Source organism: Trachypithecus francoisi, unplaced genomic scaffold, assembly GCF_009764315.1.
Source record: "Trachypithecus francoisi isolate TF-2019V2 unplaced genomic scaffold, Tfra_2.0 Lachesis_group4, whole genome shotgun sequence".
NCBI lineage: Eukaryota > Metazoa > Chordata > Mammalia > Primates > Cercopithecidae > Trachypithecus > Trachypithecus francoisi.
The window spans coordinates 128,491,399-128,515,498 of NW_022681469.1; the positions used below are offsets into that span (position 1 = coordinate 128,491,399).

Below are 24,100 nucleotides of genomic sequence, written 5' to 3' on the forward strand. Positions count from 1 at the left end.
TCTCCCTGCTGGGATGTGCTGGAAATGCATGTACCAGATGGTGTTGCTTCCTTTTCATCCATGGGTGCATGTGTGTGTAGGGGAATTGTTAAAAACTGTGAATTTTTTTTCTGTTTCATGTAAACCATATACTGACCAAGGGCAAAAAAAAATTTTCTTAAATTACTTTGCATGCTAAAGGATCATGTTATAGAAATCTGGAGTCCCCAGATTTTGGAGTTATGAAATTTTTGATAGTTGTCTGATGTTGACCTGTAGGAGCAGCAGTTTTATGTGGTTCAACCTAATGTATGCTTTGAGGACATTCAGACTTTTGCAAGAGAGATATTTATCCTCCAGGTTATTGCAAGGGATGCATTATCCTCCAGGTTATTGCCATGTACCTGAATGAGGGGATATTTAAATTCAGTGAATTTGCACTGGGTTCATAAACTAAAGCCAAAATGTAGCAGCATAGTAAAACGCCTCTCAATCTGTGAACCTCCAACTCTGAATTAATGGGGTCTTCTGTATATCCTCAAGACCCCTCTGAGGGTGGTGGGACAGTGGGGGAGGGAGGGGAGAAGCAGCGCCCAGCTTAGGTGGGGAGCACATGGTAGGGGCTCCGCAGGAAATGTGGGAATGGCATTACAGGACTGGAGTAGGCAAATGATTGATTGATGGTCATTAAACTCAGCACACATTTATTGAGCAGTTATGTTAATAATATCCTGAGGCACTGCAAGACAGGAGCAACGCTTCTTACATGAACAGAAGGGGATTAAATTATGGTTGAGATAGTTTTGAAGTTAGATGTCTTTTATTGCTTTAAAGTTCTTTGAAAATTGATTAACTTATGCAAGCCAGAGATATTAACTCTTGTTTGAAATATTCGATTAGTCAGAGCAACCTGTTAGTCCTTGACTGTGCTAGATTTTATAGGGTTATGTATCTGTGTACACACACACACAAACACACACACGCATATATATATATATATATATATGTGTGTGAATTAATGTGTGATGAAACTGATACTTGTATATATGTGCTGGGGGCCCATAGAATGGAGCCTGAACACTAGTGACAAGGGGCATGCAATTCTATTGCCCGATGTGTTCCCTTCCCTGGGCCTCTGCCCCTTCCTCCCTCACACACTTCAATTTGGCTACTTGTCTTCTCTTACACAGTTGTAGGTTGTTAACAGGTCAGTGGTTAGAATTTTGCCTTCAGTTTCTTCTGTTCTCCTACCAGGGACCCAGCAGTGGTGGCTCTCAGATTTTAATGTGTGTAAGAACCACCAGGGAATTTGCTAAAAAATGCAGATTTCCTATGTCCTGGTCCAGAGATCCTGATGGAGTAGGTCTGGCTGGCTCCTGTGCAGACCAGGGAAGCTCCATTTTTTTGTTTGTTTGAGATGGAGTCTTGCTCTGTGACCCAGGCTAGAGTGCAGTGGTGTGGTCTCAGCTCACTGCAACCTCCATCTCCCGGGTTCAATGATACTCCTGCCTCAGCCTCCTGAGAAGCTGGGATTACAGATGCGTGCCACCATGCCCGGCTACTTTTTGTATTTTTAGTAGAGACGGGGTTTCACCATATTGCTCAGGCTGGTCTCGAACTCCAGACCTTGTGATCTGTCCGCCTCAGCCTCCCAAAGTGCTGGGATTACAGGCGTGAGGCACTGCGCTGGCCAGAAAGCTCCATTTTTAATAAACCCTTCCCGTGACTTTTATGCAGGGGCCAATTTTTGAGGCACTCTTTCCACCTGACATGTAATGGAAAGAGAAGGGTATATGAATATAAACATAAACATATATGTGTATATTTAAATCTTGGTTAGGTACAGTTGAAATTCTGTTACTGGTATAAAACTTGATAATAGATCAACTATCGTTTACATAATGTTGCTTTCATGGAACTTTTACACAATTTTCTTGCACATTAGCTGTCTTTATTGAAGTGTTCTTTTCCTATTCATGTCATCTTTATCAAACCTCCTTTAGTCACCCAATCAGAATGAACTCACTTGTTCCTTGAAGACTTTATATTGGTCACTTTTTATTATAACCCTTACTCCTCTCTCCTCTACATTTTTATTAATTAGTTACATAACTTTCTCTTCTACTGGACTTGAAGCTTCTTCAGGGTAGGAATAGCATCTAATTCTTCTCATGATCAAAACATCTAGAACAGCGCCTTGCAGACTTTACGTCTTAATAGATATTTTGCGAACGAACACTATTCATAAGCTGGGGACAGTCCAAAGTTCATTTTCCTCAAAGACACCCTGTGAGGTAGGGCCGGCATTCTTTTTTTTTTTTTTTTTTTTTTGAGACGGAGTCTCGCTCTGCCGCCCAGGCTGGAGTGCAGTGGCCGGATCTCAGCTCACTGCAAGCTCCGCCTCCCGGGTTCACGCCATTCTCCTGCCTCAGCCTCCCGAGTAGCTGGGACTACAGGCGCCCGCCACGTCGCCCGGCTAGTTTTTTTGTATTTTTAGTAGAGACGGGGTTTCACCATGTTAGCCAGGATGGTCTCGATCTTCTGACCTCGTGATCCGCCCGTCTCGGCCTCCCAAAGTGCTGGGATTACAGGCTTGAGCCACCGCGCCCGGCCAGGGCCGGCATTCTTAAGAAACCAGTTTCGTAGTTGAGCTCATTAAGGCTCAGAAAAGGAAAAGCAAGGCGAAAGTCCCACCACAATCAGCGAGAGTTGGAACTGCAATTCAGGTACCAGATTCCTGTCCCATCCGGGGCACACTCCACAGAGCTCTCTTTCAGAGAATGTCACCTAACCACAAGGGTTGAGAGAATACCCCCGGGGGCAGTGAGAGAGACCCAGCAAATAGCTTCCCTGGGGATTATGTTTTAACAGTCCTTGCAGTCCAGTTAGGTAAGGTCCTGCCTGGTGCCTTTGGGTGGGAGAGGCTGACCCGCTGGGCTGCTGCCAGTCTCTTCATGGGATAGATTCCCACAGGGATGCACTCTGTTTCCTGTGGTCTTTCTGGGATGGGTAGCAGCTGCGGGACGAAGCTGACATGACGTTATGTTTGTTGCTTCTTCAGCATGAGCCAACTAGATGGAGCAATCTAACACAAAACCCAGGGTTTTATGACTGACCTAGTGGGATCCAGCCGCATCTGGAGGAACCAGCCGCAAATAACGCAGAGTTGAGGGCCAGGTGAAGAGGGATCCAGCTCCCCACTTCACCCCAAACCCTTTGACTCCTCAAAACCTCTGCAAGAAGCTGTTTCCTTTGGCTGGCAACTTAGAGCCAGCATGTTTCTTCCTTGCGCAGAATAAAGCCGTTCTGGGAAATCTTAGTTTTCTTCTCTCCCTTTTGCTGACCTGTTTCTGCCCACACCTTTCTTTCCCTGCTGAGGGAGAGTGTAAAGTCAAGTGGACCAGGCTCTGATTCCCATCACCTTCACAGAATTCTGGTCATGTTGCTGGACAATTTCCCATACTTTAAATGGGAATCCTTTAAACTTTTTTTTTTTTTAAATTAGCCCTGGCATTCCATTGTTCCAGGGATTCATCTCCATCCTTATTATTTTTTACCATGTTATTTTCTTTCTTTGTCATTAGCGCAGAAATTCCATGATGTAACCATTCCCCAAGTTTCGTGTCTAGTTTTTCTCAGTCTCAGCTTTTAATTCTTGAGTTCAGCCCAATACTGAAATGTACAAAAGGCATTACAGTGGGCTGGCTGTTCCTCCTCCCCGCAGCATGGCTCAGACATTTGTAGGGATGAGCTTGTCCAACTCACCTTATTTTGTTGTTGTTCTGTTTTGTTTTGTGTTAGACTTTTAGAATCCTGAAGTCATGGTTTTTAGTTTCGGTCTCTAGTGATAAGCAGAAGAGAGGGATGAGGAAGGGGCTTTACTGGCCCAACCAGAAACAGAAACTAAGAACTCACAACTGTATTCTCTCCCTTGGACACCTCTCAGTGTGCCACGTGGAACTGCTGTCTAGGCAAAACTGGATGATCTGGTGGACAGCTGGTGGAGACCCACCTGTGATCTTGATCAAAGGCTCAAGAGAAGGATTGCTGGGGTGAGCTAACGGGCCAGCTTGGAGCAGTGTCAAGTGTTCAGGTGGGGGTTAGTAAATATTGTTTTTACTAATGATGATGTGCTGATATAATTTAGCCTGGTGAAGATGATGCCCAGGGGAACCTTTAACAGCCTTCTACTATGTGGGAAGGAAATATTATGTTGAAAGTACAGAGAGGAGTACTAATACCAAAACTGCAACACATTGCTAGCTTGTTTCTCCACTGACCTCTGTCTCATACTCGCTTCCAGAGTGAGTCCCAAGATGGTTGTGGGGTCTTGGCTTCTCTACTTCTTGGCCAGTGCCTGCCTGTATATGTAGACTCTTCCCTAGATCCTTGGATCCTAGTTACCCTGCTGTAGATGAGTATCATGGTCCTAGCATTGAGCCACATTTTTTGGCATGAGACATTAAAAGAGGCCTCTGACTGTGGACTCTGTTCACTCCCAGGCTTTGGCTTTAGGACTCTGTATAACAGAGAAGAAAAACTTAAATTGAGATATTTTCCCTTTCCCTTTCTTTCTATTACTCCCAAGTGTTTAATGTCCCCGCCCCCCTCCCCCCACCTGCCACACACACCCACCTGTAATACTCACCCTCACCCAGCCTTTGGTCACTAAGCTCTAGTGGGTTTGTGCCCTCTTGGGTGGGAACATTGGTCCTAGACCTTTTCCCTGGGATTCTTAGCTCTTTTAGCCAAACTGAATTTTCCTAAACTTAAATCAGTTTTCCTCTGAGACGCAGGTTGGCAGGTATGATAATTAGTAGTAGTGGGAGTAAGGAGTGGGCAGCAGTGGTCTAGGCAGCCTCTCTTGTGAGCCTCAAATAGTGGGTAGCAACCCTCCCATCCTGGGGTATCTTGGTTGCTAAAACACCTGGCACAGTGGCAGGTACTGATAGAAGGTGACCTCTGGTGGTCACTGAATTAATGTAATGATCACAGCCAGTTGTCCATGCACATATTTATGTGTCTTTGTGGGTAAGGACTCATACATATGGCACTCTCTCAGCGTTTGTGTGATGGACTTATAAGAATTCTGTTTTATTGGCTTATTTTTCTTTTTGGTGGATCTTCCTTATCTTTTCAAACTTTAAATATTGGAGGGTCCCAGGATTCAGCCAAGACGTTTTCTCTATTTATATTCATACCCTAAGCAATTTTATACAGATCCATGGCCCAAAACCGCCGGTATGCTGATAGTTTCCACATTTATGTTTCCGCACCCCACCTGCAGTCCAGCTGCATCTGTCCACATGTCTACCTGGTGTCTCCACGTGGATATTGAGTAGGCATCTCAAACTGAAAATGGCCTGAATGAGATCTCCTTTGTCACCACTCCTTAAACTTAGTTTGCTCCAGCCAGTGACATCAGCTGCATGGATCCATTTTTTTAGGCCATCCATCAACCATGGGGTCCTGGATTCCTCTTTCTCTTGCATCCCAGGTTCAATTCATTAGCAGTCTTGTCAGTAGTCTTGAAAATATGTTGGATTAGGCCGGGTGCAGTGGCTCAAGCCTGTAATCCCAGCACTTTGGGAGGCCGAGACGAGTGGATCACGAGGTCAGGAGATCGAGACCATCCTGGCTAACACTGTGAAACCCCGTCTCTACTAAAAAATACAAAAAACTAGCCGGGCGACGAGGCGGGCGCCTGTAGTCCCAGCTACTCAGGAGGCTGAGGCAGGAGAATGGTGTAAACCCAGGAGGCGGAGCTTGCAGTGAGCTGAGATCCGGCCACTGCTCTCCAGCCTGGGCAGCGACAGAGCGAGACTCCGTCTCAAAAAAAAAAAAAAAGAAAATATGTTGGATTATTTCTAACTACCTGTTCCTGCTCTTGACTTCGGACAATATGTTATCAAGCAGTGACCATTTGAAAGTATACAAATTATTTGACTTACTTGAGCAGAATCTTCCCGTGGCTTCTCATCTCACCCGGAATCCAGTTTGAAGAATAACCACGGCCTACACAGACCTGCACGGTGCGGCTCCAGACGCTCTCTTGGCCTCAGCTCACAAAGCACCCTCCCCTCTCACTGTGCTCCAGCTGCGCACTGGGCTCCTCCTCACTCCTACAGGGTACCCAACCCCCTCTCCACTGGGGTTTTGTTCTCTCCTGTGGCTGGAGCACACATATCCAATATATTTACGTATTCTCCTTCCTTCACCGAGGTATAGGTCTAATAAGACCCTCTTCTTATTAGAGGGTCTTTTCCTTTTTTTTTTTTTTTGAGACAGAGTCTTGCTCTGTCACCCAGGCTGGAGTGCAATGGCACAATCTTGACTCCCTGCAACCTTTGCCTCCCGGGCTCAAGCGATTCTTCTGCATCAGGCTCCCGAGTAGCTGGGATTACAGACACGCGCCACCAGCTAATTTTTGTATTTTCAGTAGAGATGGGGTTTCACCATGTTGCCCAGGCTGGTCTTGAACTCCTAACCTCGGGTGATCCACCTGCCTCTGTCTCCCAAAGTGTTGGGATTACAGGGGTGAGCCACTGCACCCGGCCTAAAGGGTCCTTTTCTGATCACTGTCCCCAACAGCCTCACACCTTGTCATTCTGTTCCCTTGTCCCGCTTCATTTTCTCAGAGCCCTCCCCAGTGCCCATGAGATCCTACTGCTGGAACGTCAGCTCTGTGAGGACACGGCCCTCTCATGTTCATTTGTACCCTCCGTACCTGGGACAATGCTGGGCTCATTCAGAGCATATTTGTTGGGTGAATTCATCTGTGCCACTGAGTTTAATTTTTTGATTTGGCAATTGGAAGATCTAACTATTTCTCTTCCCCAAAATAAATGATGAACTTTTCTTTCTACTCCAAACTTTGCTGCTTCTGTCATGAGGACTTGCCCTTTTCGTAGCTTACATTATTGTGGGTATCATGTTTGATGGTGCGAAAACTAAACAAATCCACTGAAAGATGAAAAGTTGTCTCCAATGAGCACTAATGCTATCATAACAAACTGTGCAATGAGCAATATCATTCTAGAATAAAATTCTTTCCTATAGAAAACTGTTTTTGAAAAATAGATATTACCACTCCTGGTGGACTTGGCAGCGTGATAATTATTGGTTTTAGAATGTAAGTTAAACTCCAGTGTGTTATGTTTTATATTTTACCTAAAACATAGATGAAAGACTAGCAAGGTATGTTAAATATTACAGTTTCATAGAGCAAGAAAATCATGGCACAAGATAAGCACCCCTTATTTTCCTGTGATATATGTGGAACAAACTGTTCTACTCAAAAATACCAAGTGAGGTTGCTACACTTCACTTGGAGTGCACTGGAATGTCATCATAGAAGAAGATTCATTTGTGAATTGTCAGTTCCAAAATGCTGACAGATGTAGGTCAAATTCTGTCTCAGTGAGATAATTGTATAACAGAACTTTTTAAAGGCTCATTTCAGTGGGCCACGTAGTGTCTAAAGAACCAAGAGACTTTGGATGATTTTTAGGAGTTTGTGGCAGTGGAATTTGGTCACAACTGACTGTTCCCGCCTCACTTCTGAGCTTCTCTGAGTTGGTAATCGGCACTTCTTGCCCCTCGTGTTGCAACATGGGAGGTGCCTGTGCTGTGTTTATGCTTTAGTCTCTCTCCCTCTTGGATTGTAAGCTCTTCTAGGGCAGAAGATGTGTCTGATTCATATTTTCTGTTCCCATGAAAACCTGGCATAGTGCCTGGCCTGCCGCAGGGGCTCAAAAATATTAGTTAAACAGATTTGTGGATTTTTGGTCAGATAGATCTGAAATCTGCAGTGATTAACCTGCAGAAAAATCCAAGTTTATAGCCCCAATGTCACATGTTTCTAATAGCCGTTTGTTTTTCTGCAGATACTTTTGCCTTATTTTAGATATGTGAAAGCTTCTGGAAGCTGTTTTGTGATGGAACGCTTGTTAAAATTAATGATTAAGGATTCTAATTATGGTTGATATTTTCCTTTTAAAAATGGGCACATGCTGTGAATCCCTTCAGCAATGTTTATGTCGATAATGTTTTGTGTGTAATTGACCACTCTCGTTTCTTTATAACACCTTAATCTCAGAAAGGGATTATTTGCAAATCTGGCTTTCTTTGATGGTTTAATGAGTTTGCAAATGGACACTAGTAGATTAAAATTACATTCTAAACCAAGGAAATAAATCTGTGGCTTCTCCAGTTTTCTTCTGACATCTGCATGTGACCCTTGGGAAAGCTTTGGTGAAGAGAACACAGTGCTAATGGCCTTCGTGAATGAGTCAGACAAACCTTAGCTCACAGAATTGTCTTCATATGGGGGATGCTGTCTGAGGCTGACATATTCAGTTCTGCGAACTTCTAGCCAGCTAGAGAGCTCCTATTCCCTTGCTTCCCTACCTGACGTTACTTGGGCTAACTGGACAACCTCTGTAGTTGGCACCAATGTAAATACAGCCTGGAAGCAGAGATCTTTCCAGCAACTGAGGTGTCACCCTGCTCTTACTGTTACCCGGAGGGAGGACTACAGGATCCAGCTCTAAAGCTGATTGGCTTTTCGTCCCTGGGGTACCTTTGAAAGGCTCTGTGATTGCCAGTGGTCGGGGTCAATTGTGCAGATGTCTTTAAGAGTGTCTCACTGGTGACCAGAAAGTTACTTTGTCAAAATGACAGATGGGCTGTGAGCGGCTCCTCCGCCCTGCCTGTTCCCATGGATGTCAGCTCCATTTACTTGTCAACATCAGGTATTTTTGTAACTCCCAACAGCGCGCGGGCTTTCACAGGGCAATCCATGAAAAATCTGTTTCATTGGCTCTGTGGCTTGTTGTTGACCCACAGGAATGAGGGACACCTGAGGACCTGGTGGGTTCACTGTAGGTATGTGATCCAGGAAGGAGACATGTGCTGACTTGTGACAAGAGTGACAACCTTCCAGAGCTGGCCTCACCAAGAAGTGGCTTTGCCACCACCAATTGCCCAGGGAATCTAAGACATTTGGTTTCTGTGTGTTGTACGTGCTCACTCTTCTTCTACCCTTGACAGAGTCATTTCTGTGCATATTTAATTTTTTTTTTTTTTGTTTTTTTGAGACAGAGTCTCACTCTGTCCTCCAGGCTGGAGTGTAGTGGCGCGATCTCGGCTCACTGCAAGCTCCGCCTCCCAGGTTCACGCCATTCTCCTGCCTCAGCCTCCCCGAGTAGCTGGGACGACAGGCACCCGCCACCACATCTGGCTAATTTTTTTGTATTTTTGGTAGAGACGGAGTTTTACCGTGTTAGCCAGGATAGTCTCGAACTCCTGACCCCGTGATCTGCTGATCTGCTTGCCTCGGCCTCCCAAAGTGCTGGGATTACAGGCGTGAGCCACCACGCCCGGCCTTCTGTGCATATTTAAAAGGCCCATTTGAGTCATCTGTCTTTTGATACCAGACAGCCCAACTTCCTATATTGCAGTAAGTCAAGAAAGGGGCTGTCAAAATAATATCTCCAGCTATCACTTTCTTTAATGTCAGGTCTCGCGCTTTCCTATGGAGTTACCTAATTTTATTACCACTTTTAAACTCTTTACTCCCACTCCCCACTCTCTCCAAAACCCCCACCAACCTGGCCAGAAGATTCTGCACTGTCCCTTTGGGACTGGAAAGCCCCACTAATGCCTTCTGTGCCCCGGATCGTACAGGTAGTTGGAGTTGGACCCCGAAAATGTGGTTCGTCATCTTCTACCTACTTCCAAAGAACTCACCAGAAAGGTGTAAAAATATTCATAGAATTTCATCACCCATTTCTTTTTTGTTTTCCTTTTGGGCAGAGGAAGAAGCAGATTTATTATTCGTCATGTGCTGAAGGGCGCCCAGCAGTGTAAAATAACCAGAGGTGTTGAGGAGGCAGCCGGGCCTCCTGCGCGTAAAGCCGCACTGCTTTGCAGGGCTTCCTTCTCCCTCACCCCTGGCCTGCAAATTCTTCCCAGGAGTCTTTTGGAAGTGTTCTCTGCAGCACCAACCCCATCCTACATCCCAGCTGTTGGAGTCCCTTCTGTTAGGAAGAGAGAAGGGTTGACTGAGGCATTTGGGCCAAATAAAGGCAGGACACCACCATGATCCCTCTTGGTTCACACACCTGGCAGAGTGAGATGCAACCTACCTGTTGGTTTTTTGGTTTGCTTTTGGGAACTGAGCACGGTGGCAGAGCTGTGTCTGTGGCAGGGCCCATGGGGCTCGATCCCTGGCTCTGTGTGTTCCCTCCATTCCTGTTACACGAATGTGCTGTTGCCAGCAGACCCTTTGCTTATACGACGTGCAGTCTAATAAAAAACAGGCAGTGCTACTCTCTTTTGGGCTGCTATTTTTATTTGGTGGTTTTTTTTTGTGTTCTGCCATCCCTAATGTTTTGGTTCTATTTCAAAATATGATTAAACAGAATGAGGAGCTGTTTGACACTGCCCTGTTTTAAATCAGACTACTACTTGAGCAGGCGGGACACTCTAATGGACTATGTTTCTTTGTTCTGTGAGTTTCTTGAAAAAGCCAAAAAAAAAAAAAAAAAAAAAAAAGCCAGACCTAAATCCTTAAACAGAATAGGACCCAAAACAATCCCTCCAACAAGCTAAAACCCATTTAGAAAATGGAAATGTTAGGTAACATAAATATCAGAAGGGCCTCCTTATTAATCCCCCATTGCCTCTGCTGGCACGTGTCATATTTTCAAGGTATGGGATCAGGAGAACACTGTCATTTAGTGATGTATTAGGGCCATATATCATCAGAACATTGTCTTTGTAGGGGATATGGGTACTAAAAGACACGATTCTGGCCAGACAGAACCGCAGGGGGTCTTACTTCTTTCCTCCACCCCCCTGCCTTTTTCTTTAATCTCCCTCTGTTTTGTGTTGCAGAGAAGTGAATTTCTTCATGGGATATGACTTGTTGCAAAATAATCGGGGGGCCCCAGTGGGCTTCATAAAGTCTTTTTAAATGGCCGGGCTTCAAGGGCAGCTTTGTTCAGAGTTTGCACTGTGAGCTGGGCTGGAGGAGGCGGTGTTTGCCAGGGCCTGGGTCTCTGGGGTAAAGACTCGTTGAGCCTAGACGGGAGGGAAAAAGAATAACACTCCCAGATGGAGCGCAATGAATTGCATGATGTTCTTGCAAGGCAGTTTAACATTAAGTCTACAAAATTATGGCCGTGAGATGCTGCAAGTCTCCCAGGAGAGTACACCCTTCTGTTCAAATCAAAGAAGAAATGAGAGGACTTGGCAGGTTCAGGTCCAGGTTTTGGTCAGCCTTGCAAATGACCAGGCACTCAGAGACTGGGACTTGTTTTGAGTTTTTAAGTCAGAGACTTAATCTGTCTTTCCTAAAAGGCACTATTTTTACTTGTGTGTTCAAAATGCAACCGTAAAGCACCAAGGTTTATAAAGGTCTGAAAATGGGGTGCTTAACAAAGGCAAACATTTAAATTCTTAGCTGCAAGGGGAAGGTGGCTCACTTAGCCTCTAAATGAAGCTGTATAGCATAATGATGAAATCATAGGATTTGATATCAGAGTCCTGGGTTTGAATCTCTGCCCTGGCCAGCTATGTAAACCTGGGTGAGCCGTTTAACCTCTCCGTGCCTCAGTTTACTTACCTATAAGATGGGGTGGGAGGTAAATCAGTACCTTCTTCAGGCTTGTTTGCAAGGGTTAAATGACAAAATACACAAAACATGTTCAGCATGGTGGGGCATATAATAGATTTTCTATAAATGTCAGGTGTTATTCTTCTTAATAGTTCAGCAACCTGCCTGGAAAACAGTGTGTTACTTCATTGTTTGGTTAGAGATGGATCAGCTTGTTTGTGGCCCTGACTATGGAAGGGATTTGCAAAAGCAGTGGAGGTTGGGGTTGCAGAAAGGTCTGGAAATGCCACTTTATGTTAAAGGCATGAGGTATATTGTGCAAAGGCTACAGTTGACACCTCCCATCTCTTGGACTAAACTCAGTTGGGAAAGAGGTCTTGGGGGAAACCACTTATTTCATCTGGGGAGTTTGGGTCCTTTTCCCTTTCAGCTTCATGTTCTTCATCTTAGAAATGGATTTCTTCATGTTGTCTTTCTGTTTTTTTCCCAAGTTCTGTTGAGTTAAGAGACATGACCCAGAGCCTTGGACTTGTACACTTACGGTTTGTGGCTGACCAAACTGCCTTTTATTTTTTTTCTTCCAGATATTTCTATGTAAGAGTTATAAGAAAGTCAATTTTACTATCAGTAATGAAGAATGAGCAAACAAAAGCTTAATTAAAGTAATAAATTATCAATCAATTTTAATACTGCCATTGGCAACCACTGGGCTATCTCAGGGCCCCCCTACCCATGCTCCATTATTATTTTCCAAGAGACTGAGAACAGATTTTGTCCAAAGGGGACAGGCGGGAGCAGGTACAAGCTTGCATTCTCTCCTCTGTGAGTTCATGCTCACTTGCTCAGGATTTCCCCTGACCGAATGTTCTAGAGAGGTCATCACTTCATTTTACCATTTCCAATGATCAGAACTGCTGATAAGCAGTGAAATCTCACTGGGTGCAGTGGCTCACAGCTATAATCCCAGCACTTTGGGAGGCTGAGGTGGAGGATCACTTGAACCCAGGAGTTTGAGACCAGACTGGGAAACTTGTCTCTACAAATAAAAAATAAATAAATAAATAAATTAGCCAGGAGTGGTGGTGCATTCCTGTAGTCCCAGCTACTTCTGGAGGCTGAGATAGGAGATCGTTTGACTTTGGGAGGTTGAGGCTGCAGTGAGCCATGATTGTGCCACTGCATTCCAACCTGGGTGATGGAGCAAGACCATGTCTCAAAGAAAAGCAATGAGATCTGGCCCCTTTGGGTCTTTGGTTGCTGCCAACACACTTCTTTTTTCAGCTTTTGTTTCCATCTCTTCATTCTAGAACCTTGAAGGCTTAAAGTCTGGTCTGCTTGCCCAAGTCCTGGGTAATCCCTTCCTTCCATGGCACCTCTCATAGGTTACCTTGTACCAGGGCAGAAACGTGGCAGGAGACCTCACCTGTTTGGCCCACGTGGCCTGTCCAGAAAATCTGCAGACTAGCTTAACTTACATGCTAGTCTATTTCTAAAATCTCAACAGCCTATTGGAGCTAACCTAATTTGGATATGACACTCCTGTACATTTTAGTGCTGTGTGCCTTACAAACTAACCTTCCCAGCTGGTCCCATAAGCCAGGCTGGGAACTGGGTTCTGTTCCTGGGTCCACTGCCAGCTGTCTCTTTGAGGGATCTGAGACAACCTCATTGTGTGCCATTTCTCCATCTGCAAATCTTAATAAACCTGTGAGGATTAATGAAATAATGTCTACAGAGATCTTTAGAAGAAAGTGCTATGTAAACTTGAAGTATTATTCTTCTGTTTATGAGAAGTGGTATAATATTGCCTGGGAGAAATCGTGACCTGTGTTCAAAAGTGCTAAAAATTTCCCTTTGACTCTTTGGGATCTGGAATTGGGTTACAATGGGGATACTTCAAGGGAAGTTGACCTCTTTGACTTCATACATAGAGAGACTAGAAATTCCAATGAGAATATACATGCTGATGTGGGATCAGCTTCCCCTGCTCCCTCCTCCTTGGGACACTTGAAACAAGACATCCATGTTCCTAACAACAAATTCCTATTCGAGCCATCTTGAGACTCTCCACATGGAACACCATTGTGTAAGTTCTTTGATAATAAAAATTTGAGTAAGCATCAAAGTGTCCTATTTGTGCTCAGCAACGATGATGGCTTTTGAATCAAGGTGAAGTTCTCTTTCGTGCTTCTCACTGTGCCAGAAGTTACACCGTAGTGTTTGTGTGATCTGCTGATGTCTGTTGTCTTATTTTCCCAAAGAGCTTGTAGGTTTCTGGAGACTAGGAACCTTGCTGCATGATTTCTGTCTCTCTCCTGCAGCACTGAGTATAGTGATACGTCTGCCAAGGCTTTTTCAGCTTTGGAGCCTCCACTGCTAAGCAACTTTTCCTCTCAGAGTCACCAGGGTGGGGCATCTATCCCAAGAAATGGGCTATTCGGGATGAATGTGGGTCTATCCCCAGGGATATTTGTATTTTGGTGGAGAATTCTTGAAGGTAGCAAAATCTGTAAGCTCCTCCCCAAAAAAGACTACCGCGATGGAATAACGGGACTCTGCCGCTTTATTCCCTGCAGTCACACTACTTGGCCCCATGTGCTTCATTGACATATTGAGTATTGTTCACTCGGGCAGAAAAAAATACCACAACCTCACAGCCTTCTTGGTTTCCTGAAAAAGGATCTGTCACTTTGAATTTGCTAGTTTGCCAAAGGACAGCTGTTTGCTTCCCAGGCAGGCTTTGCTGTCATCAGAGACAGGGATGGAGGGAAAATAATGCCATCATCTAGGGGAAGAGTCTTGTGTGGATCTGCCACCTTCATAGCATGGCTAACCAAATGGACGATCAGCAGGCAGGCACGAGGTATTTTCATGTTCACTCTTATTTCGAGAGCTTTGTGATGGTGTTTCATAGCCTAAAAATAAAGGATCTGCCCGCAGACATTTCTCCCTCCACTACCCTCATCATATTAGCTGCTGTGTTTTCCTCTTCAGATTTTGATTATATTATTTTTTATTACAAATGAAATGTCAAGGAATACTTTTCGTATTCCATAATAGGATTGGTTCTGGAAGAATCTTTGAAAAAAAAAATACGTTCAAGACATGGGGGCTTGGAAGAGAACAGAAGCATCTCAAAAGCATGTTTTTCTGGTGGAGGAAAGCACACAGGCACGTTTCACAGCGGTGCTCTGCTATCTTCTCTGTACACCTCCGCCCTATGCTCATGGGGAAAGTTCATGTCCCTCCCCACCAGACACTGGGAAATCCTCCCAAGGCGGCGCTGGCGGTCTCAGGGCTGCAATTCCTGAGACCGGGCACTCTGTGCTGCCATCTCGTGGCAGATCTCAGACACAGCAAGCTGACTGCCGGAATCCTGTTTGAACTTGGCTTGCGGCGGGAGCTGTGGTTTGGCTCACATCCTTCTAGAGCTTTGTTGCCAGTCATGTTGATTTTTAAAAAATGTTTTACTCCCTATGCCCCCCTTTTAGTTTTTCATGTTGGCACTTCATTTAATGTGTCTCCAGAGGCTACGTTTTGGGTTTTGATGTATTTGATCAATGTTAGTCAGTTAACTATCGTCCTTAAAGGAGGCAGTAATGCAGACAGACGCTTTTGACAACAGGTAGACCGCTGGCTGGCAACCCTAGAAAGAGGGACTCACGGGAGACTGAGAATGAAAGATGCGGTGGGGTTTATTGCTCTTATTCATTGGTTAGGGTTTTTTTTTTTTTAAGAGTATTCTGACCTTTTCCTTGAGTGTATTTTTGCCACCATTTCTCTTGTTTAGATTCGGAGAGACTCAAACCCAAGCTGGGATTTGGGGAGAAGTGTTTGAGGATGCCAGTCTGGCTTTCAGAGGCATGATCGTCTCATCCCTGTTGATATCCAAATCGGAACAACTTTCTTTGTTACCAGCAAACAGCTGGTGTCTGCAGACCTTTCCGTGGTTGGCCATGACACAGGCCCCTGGAGTTGCTCTGCTCTAGTTAGAGAATTCCTGTCTGGAGCCACCAGGAAGGCAGCAATCTCCCCTGCAGCCTGAGGGCAGGAACGTTATTTTGTTCTCTTCTGCATCCTGAATGCCTGGGAAGTAGCAAAGTGTGGCATTTAAATGACAGACCTCTATTTGTATTCCAGATCTGTCTCTTGGGTGACCCTGGGCAAATTTCCTAACCTTGATCCCTCCTCTGTAAGATGGCGATCATGAGGAATTTTTGGCCGGGCGAGGTGGCTCAAGCCTGTAATCCCAGCACTTTGGGAGGCCGAGACGGGCGGATCACGAGGTCAGGAGATCGAGACCATCCTGGCTAACACGGTGAAACCCCATCTCTACTAAAAATACAAAAAAAACTAGCCAGGTGAAGTGGCGGGCGCCTGTAGTCCCAGCTACTAGGGAGGCTGAGGCAGGAGAATGGCATAAACCCGGGAGGCGGAGCTTGCAGTGAGCTGAGATCTGGCCACTGCACTCCAGTCCGGGCGACAGAGCGAGACTCCACCTCAAAAAAAAAAAAAAAAAAAAAGAAAAATGCACATAAGATTCTTAGCATAGAGCCTGAACACACAGAGAACGAGTTTAGTAAGTGTAAGCCCGTATTAGAAAATGTTTCTTGAATGAAGATGTGAACAGAATGAGCCTTGACCTCCAGTCACAGTGGTGACATGTAGTGCATGTGGCATGAGGCAGCCCAGGGGTGAGGCAGTCCTGAAGGCATGGCTTTGCGTGTGTCCTTCTCAGCAGAGTCACTGGCTTGAGGACAAGTGTTTTTGTCTCTTGGCAAAATTGGGAAAGCGAATGGAGTGGTCTTAATTAACCTGTGTTTGAATTTACTCTGTAGCTGCTGGACTCAATTAAGGAAATGGAGAAATCAGGCTCTCACCAGCAATTCCCTGAGCTTTTACATTTTTTTCTTGGAAGGCCTGGGATTCCAAAGACATATTCCACATTCACACCAATCAGACACCAGGGCAATGATCAGATATGGCAGTTCCGTACCAATGTGACCGTTGATAGAATATTTAAAAACTCCCAGTGGAATAAGAGGGGGAAAATCCCACTAAATCTACAGCTAAGGTTTAGGCTTGTTCTATGTGTGTGTACAAAAAAAAAAAAAAAAAAGCCAGATGTGAATCTATAAACCATCTGGTTGGAATAACTTTTGTGCTGGACTGTAATTACAAGCTATTTATTATGAATTTTGGGATCCTGTTATGGATTTTGACTGGCTCCCAGGTTTCTAAGTCAGCAAAGAGTTCCTATATTTAAGTGAGTGTGTGCCTTCCTGTTTATCAGATCCCAGATCGTGTCTTCACTTTGACTGCCCTGAGAGCTTTGAACTCTCTGTATCTGAAGATCCTTCCCTTGAGAAAGGAGATGTGCTTGGGAGTGGCCCTTGGCTAAGGCTGCAACCAGGTTTGCTGAATGCATAAAGCCATACAGTCCTGGTAACAGAAGCTCTGTTACTGAAGTTTCTTTCACAATTTTCCTGGGGTAGGAGAGTCGGGATAAAATAGAGCTTGCAAGAACTACGCTTTTCAAAACAAAGTCTCTGTGGACAGTGCCAAGCAGCATACATACCTGGTGGCTATCCTTGGTGACTTTGGTGGGAGTTGGGGGAGATTATTAATTTTTTAAAAAAATGTCTCTTTCATTTGAAGGGTGACCATAACATTGTATGACCTTTGTCATTTAAGAAAAAATTATAAAAATCAATCTAAGGGCCGTGCCTTATAGTTAGCCTTGATGCCACCATTGTCATGGAGAAGAGGGGGTGAGGGAAGGAGTTCTGGGGAGCGTGGGGCCGGCACGCTGGGCTTCAGATTGTAGGTCTGCTGTTCACAAAGGGACTGTGGACAGCTCCTTATCCCAGCTCAGCCCCGGCAGCCACAGAAATACTCTCCCCTGACAGCAGTGGTTCTCAGCCCTAGCTGAACTTTGGAATGACCTGGGAGCTTGAACAAATACCCATGCCTGGTCCTTAGATTCACCAGATCTGAGCTGCAGGGAGTGGGAAACCGTGGCAGTCTTTGTTAAGAATCCCACAGGGGGTTCTAATGTGCAGCTAAGGATGAGGGTCACTGTCTCACAGGATTTTAGGAGTAAATGAGGTCAGTCCCTTGAGGGCATGTACCATATAACAGATCCCAAAAAAGGAAAGAGAAAGAGAGAGAGAGAGAGAAAGAGAGAGAGAGAGACTGGATGACTCAGGTCACCCTCCCATCATAAGGACAACCAGTAAATGAAAAAACAAAACAGCAGCAGCAGCCCCTGCAGGTGTGGGGTGCAGGTGGCTGTGGATTGATGTCCTTTCTCTAGGTGTTGGACAAGTCCTGGGACAGTTTCAGGAATATTCACCACATTCATCCCAGTGTTCCTTAGCTGAAATGAGCATCATTTTCTATGTGTGCCATTCAGTGGACAAGTTTGAGCAACGCTGGTTGTGGCTCATTATTTCTATGCCTCAGTTGCCCTTGCAAAAGCCGCGAGGGCAGGGAAATAACAGGACTGATGTGGAAACAGCTGCGGGCAAGGCAAGGCCCAACCCTCCCCCGTAGAACTCACTCTCAGGCAGTTGTGACTGTGAGTCGGAGGGAGTGGGGTTCTGGCACTCACAGACGTTCTCATCTTTGAAAGGAGAGGGGATGGCAACCTGGATTTATTTTAGAATTAGACCCTGGGAGCATCTTACGCTCTGGAACTCCCAGGGAATTTCAGGGCAGCATAGAAGGTGACACGTTTTATTTTGGAACTGCCTTGGGGTTGGACTGTGGTGCATGAGCTTTGCTTGGGTTCCCAGACTCCAACACACACACACACACACGTACACACACACAAGCTCGCAGGCACATATGCATATGCACATGCACACACACACTCCTGCAGGCTCGCATGTGTCTCCTTGGTTCTGAGCAAGAAATAGTGAGATCTTCTTAGTCTCATGACATGGAGGCGTACTGGGTACACTTGAGAATCTTCTCAAATTTGTTGTCAGGGCTGACTTTGGATTTCTTCTTTATTAATACGTATTCCAAGAGAGTTCTAGGTTCATTTCAAGGTGAGCAGAGCCGGCCAGTTGCTCCTCTCCAACCTGCCCCCAGATGAGGCACTGGTAGTGCTTGCTGTCATCCAGGGAAGGGCATAGGTGTGCACACATTTATGTCTTCATCTTGAGTTCCATCCCTCCCACTGGAAAGCTGGGTAATCTTGGAAAAGTCAGCTACCTTCTCTGAGCAGCAGTTTTCTTGTTTGCAAAATGGGGATAATGATACTGACCTCACAGAATTTTAGTGAGAATGAAAGCCACAGCACCTAGCATGTGGTCGCCACTTGGTAAATCTCACATTTTGTTGAATTTTTTGAGACAGTATTTTTGGTTCAGGTGCATACAATCCATATATAAACAGGCATATCCATCACGTTTGTATCTTCTTTAAGACATTTTAACAGCTAACCTTTCAGGAAAAAACCAAAGATGCAAATGTTCACCACACGTTCATTAGCATAAGTGCTAATATAATGCAGCTGTCCCACAGCTATAAAGCACTGATGTCCGTGTCTCTGCTTGGCATGGAGAATATTATTTTTTCTTTTACCAAGCTGATCCAATACTCAACTTTGTCATTATTTGAGTTGGAACTTTAGATTGCTGCATTTTAATGCACTCTACTCTTAAGGATTGTTGGACGGCCATGTGAAAATATTTTTGTTCTCACGATGCAGTCCTGGCCCAGGTAGCCCAACAGGCAAAATATGGTTTACACAAATATTATCGTTTCTGCAGTGTGTACTAAAAAGAAACCTTAGAATCTGAAGGAGCGGGAGAGAACTTCTCCCTTGGCAATCGGTTATCTAGGTGAAGCTGGCTTTTTAAAGAAGGAACTTTTCATCTCCTCTCATCTGACTCTGATCTCCAAAGTCCTGTGTTCCTGGATGGGTGTTTCTGTTTCAGAGACAGCAAAATCCTATTTGCTCTCGCAGTGTTTTCTTGCCAAGTGAAGGCAATGTAAGAGGGGCGCTGGGAAAACCTCCGTGGTGTGTTAGGATTGGGGGAATTCTGTTTGATGTTTATTTCAAATGTCTTGTGTCTCTTTTTGCCTAGAACAAGGAAGTGACATGTAAGAGAGAGAAGTGCCCCGTGCTGTCCCGAGACTGTGCCCTGGCCGTCAAGCAGAGGGGAGCCTGTTGTGAACAGTGCAAAGGTGATTGATGTCTTGGCCGTCTTCTCTCCTGGCTGCTGCTTCAGGCATTTTTATTTCTCTTTCTCTCACCTTTCTTTTCACTCAGCTCTTGGCTGGGGTGCACATGGGTGGGGAGGAGAAGTAGGGTGTGTGTGCGTGTGTGTGTGTGTTTGTGTGTATGTGTGTGTCTGGGGCTGGGAGGAAGGGGACTCTCCTGGAGGAGGGATGAAAGTATGTGAGCATCTGCATATTTGGTTTATTTTCTAAGGCAGGTTGTTAAAATGTTGTAGCGAAGAGGCAACCATCATGCCTCTGCATATTTGTACACACGTACATGAGCATATTTTGTCAACAAGTTTCAACACTCAGTTTTTCCAGGCTCCACACTTACCCTGCCCACCTCTCCTGGAGAGCTCTTTATGCCTGTATTTTATCATTTTGGTCCTCATTAAAATGTTCCTTTCCTTCCAAATTAGATCTAAGTCTCTCCGCCTGTCTTGGAAGCATCTCTAACGTCTCCTTAATCCAGCCTCATTTTCCATTGCCCTCCAGCCCCATGCTCCCTGAGGAATGTGCTGTTGCTGGTCTCATCTCTCTCTTGGCTTTAGTGCGGGTCTTTTTTCCCAACCTGTCCGGGTGCTGCCTGTGCTCAGGGTGCCCAGCCCTTATCTACCACGATCCCCTTTAGATTTCTATGGCGTCCAGAAGCCCACATGGATACCGCAGTGGTGTGATTTTCCCTCTCTGCGGTTTCATGTAGATCGTCAGCTCCCTGGGAATTTCACACCGCCTATATGTCCACAGGGCTTCACCGTGTGGGGCCACGCAGGAGGCAACATTAGCCCAGTGTTCAGGGTGTGGGCTCTGGAGTCACCCTGCCGAGTCTGAATCCAAGTGTACTGGCTGGCAGAGTGTTTCCCAAATTTCACATCTATGTGGAAGCTTAGAATGTGACCTTGTTTAGAACTAGGCCCTTTGCAGGTATAGTTAATTAAGATGAAGTCATACTGAGTTTGGGTGGCCCCAAATCCAATGTGACTGGTGTCTTTATAAGAAGAGGAAGAAACAGAGATAGACAGAGACACACAAAGAGTGGCAGAAGCTGGAGTGATGCTGCCACCAGCCTAGGATCACCCAGGGCTGCCAGGATCTAGCAACGGCAAGGAGTGATTCTTCCCAAGTGCCTTCGGAGGGAGCATGCCCTGCCGACACCTTGATCTTAGACTTACAGTCTCCTGAACTGTGAGACAATCAATGTCTATTGTCTTAAGCCTCGGGAAACTCATCCACCACATTTCCATGTGAGCAGGGGGAGACATGGATCCTCTCTTGATCTCATCACCTCATTTGTTAAGTGAGGACGACAGGTTGGGCATGGTGACTCATACCTGTAATCCCAGCACTTTGGGAGGCTGAGGCGGGCAGATTACTTTAGGTCAGGAGTTCAAGACCAGCCTGGCCAACATGATGAAACCCCATCCCTACTAAAAATATAAAAGCCAGGTGTGGTGGTGGGTGCCTGTAATCCCAGCTGCTGGGCAGGCTGAAGCAGGAGAATCACTTGAATGCAGGAGGCAGAGGTTGCAGTGAGCCAGGATTGCGCCACTGTACTCTAGTCTGGGTGACAAAGCAAGACTCCATCTCAAAACACAAAAACAAAAAAACAAAGAACGAGGACAATTGTGTTGGAGGGACTCACATGGGAAGATGTATTCACCGTCCTGCGTGTCAACATCTCTCAGGGAATGGAAGTATAACTGATGCCCTTCGCATGCTTGACAGGCTTTCGGTTTGCTTCTCCACAATTGGTCGTGCAGAAGGGAGCTTTCTCATGCTGTAGTGTGTAGCCTTCTTTCCTTCTTGACCTGCTAGTTCCTTTATCACCACCCTTTCCTCGTCATCTCTTACTATTTCAAAGGAAAGAGATACCCAAGACAAACACATTTCCTGAACATTCTTTTTGGGCTTAAGATGATAAGCCTCTTCTAACCAAAGTGGACCCAAGGATAGGCCAGTGAGTACAGTGTCCTGAGTTCTCTTTCTGATGGAAATCCCAAGGCATTTGGGAGGAGGTCAAGAATCCTGCCCTGCCCTAAGGTGGACCTTCATGAGAGGGACTCCTGAATGGGTGATAGGGTTTGGCTTTGTTTCCCCACCCAAATCTCTTCTTGAATTGTAATCCCCGTAATCCCCATATGTCAAGGGAGAGACCAGGTGGAGGTCATTGAATCATGGGGGTGGTTTTCCCCTACGCTGTGCTCATGCTGTTCACAAGACCTGATGCTTTTATAAGGGGCTTTTCCCCCTTTGCTTGGCACTTCTCCTTCCTGCCACCTTGTGAAGAAGGTACCTTGCTTCCCCTTCCCCTTTTGCCATGATTGTAAGTTTCCTGAGGCCTCTCCAGCCATGCTGAGCTGTGAGTCAATTAAGCCTCTTTCCTTTATAAATTACCCAGTCTTGGGCAGTTCTATGTAGCAGTGTGAAAATGAACTAATACAGTGAGTCTGACTTTTCAGGGGCCTTGGAGTGGATGTTAATATGCACCCTTTGTTTTCTCTCTTTCTACCTCATAATACAGTGCTTGTCTCAAGGGTTTTAAGGGACACAGTCCTATTCACTCTTAAATACTGGAGACTCCCAGTATTTTGGTGAGTTTTTTTTTTTTTTTTGGAATTGTAACTTATGCTCATAGGAGAAGCCTCAAAAAACAGTCTAAACTGTGGAAAAGCAGGAAAAAAATATAATCTCACCATCCAGAAATAACAATTGTTATCATTTGATATATTTATTTCCATATTTTCCCATGTAAAAGTGTTTACAGGGTTGATATTTTACTACTCACATTGCATTATTTATATTTTTTCCTACTTAAACATTAGGGCATAACATCTCTGTTATTTGGACATATTATCCTTAATAGATGCATAAGATTCTGTTGTAAGAGCATACCAAAGTTCATTTGGTCATTTCTGACCATATCTTTGGGCAGTTAGGCTGTACCTTGGGTTTTAGCTTTGAATGTGAATAAAGCCAAGAAGCTAAAACCAAACAGCCTTGTGTAGTAAAGGAATAAGGACTGGAGGGAGATCGTTGGGAGGGCATTCCCAAGGCCCCTCAGATCTGAGTGTTAACCCAACTTGGGTTTGGCCTCCCAAGGAATCGCAGTAAACCTCTCCGTAACTCTTTTGCATTCTGCATTCATATAGGGGAAAACAACAACAAATCAGTGGGTAGCAGAAATTCTGAGACAGCAGTAGCAGCTGCATTTCTGATAAGTCCTCTAACAAGAGTCTGCATGCTCATGCTGAAGCTTTTGACTGTTCTTGCTCAATGAGAGTGGTTTAGTGAGGAATCATAGTAGTGCAGAAGTTTGCTGATAATACTTTATAACTAAATCGTGTCTAGGCATGATTGCCTCAGGGCCAATGAATTTATATATATAATGTAATATATATATATAATATAATTATATTTTATATTTATATATTATATAATTATATTTTGTATATAATATATGTATGTTAGAAATAAAAATAGAATTTTAATATAAATAAATATATGTTTATGTTACATATATATTTATATATATGTAACATAATACGCAATGGAGTCTCCTTAGCAAAGAAATGGAGACTCGTTTATCAGATCATTTAACACAGTGGTTCCCAACCTTTTTGGCTCAGGCACCTGTTTCATGGAAGACCATTTTTCCATGGACCGGGGTGGGGGGATGGTTTGGGGATGATTCAAACGCATTACATTTATTTCTATTATTATTACATTGTCATATGTAATATAATTATCTAACTCGCCATAATGTGGAATCACTGAGAGCCCTGAGCTTGTTTTCCTGTAAGTAGATGGTCCTATCTAGGGGTGATGGGAGACAGTGACAGATCATCAGACTTTCGATTCTCATAGAGTGCACACTTAGATGACTAGGATGTGCAGTTCACAGTAGAGGTTGTGCTTCCATGAGAATCTGATGCTGCAGCTGATCTGACAGGAGGCGGAGCTCAGGTGGTAATGTGAGTGATGGGGAGCAGCTGTAAATACAGATGAAGCTTCGCTCATTTGCCGTCTTCTCACCTCCTGCTGTGTGGCTCAGTTCCTTACAAGCTACAGACCCGTAGGAGTTCGTGGCCCAGGGTTGGGCACCCTTGATTTAACACATTGTAACGGGAGTGCTGATAGACTGAATTCTCCGTATTTTGAACGGTGTCTGCATTCAGAGGTACTACCTTTTGCAATTTTTAAAGCTGCTCACCAGGCTGTGTGGTCAGGCCTCTTGAGGAGGTGCATTCAGCTTGTACCTAACATAGT

At 44.9% G+C, this 24,100-nt stretch overlaps 1 protein-coding gene across 2 annotated transcripts in view; it reads left to right on the forward strand.

Annotated features, from left to right (window-relative positions):
- The window catches only part of BMPER (BMP binding endothelial regulator), a 253,600-nt gene that overhangs the window by 15,012 nt on the left and 214,488 nt on the right, over window positions 1-24,100 (forward strand). For both annotated transcript variants that reach the window (XM_033193504.1, XM_033193505.1), the window contains one exon: window positions 19,699-19,798. In XM_033193504.1, the coding sequence (XP_033049395.1) occupies window positions 19,699-19,798 (100 nt within the window). The remainder of the gene's footprint in view (window positions 1-19,698; window positions 19,799-24,100) is intronic.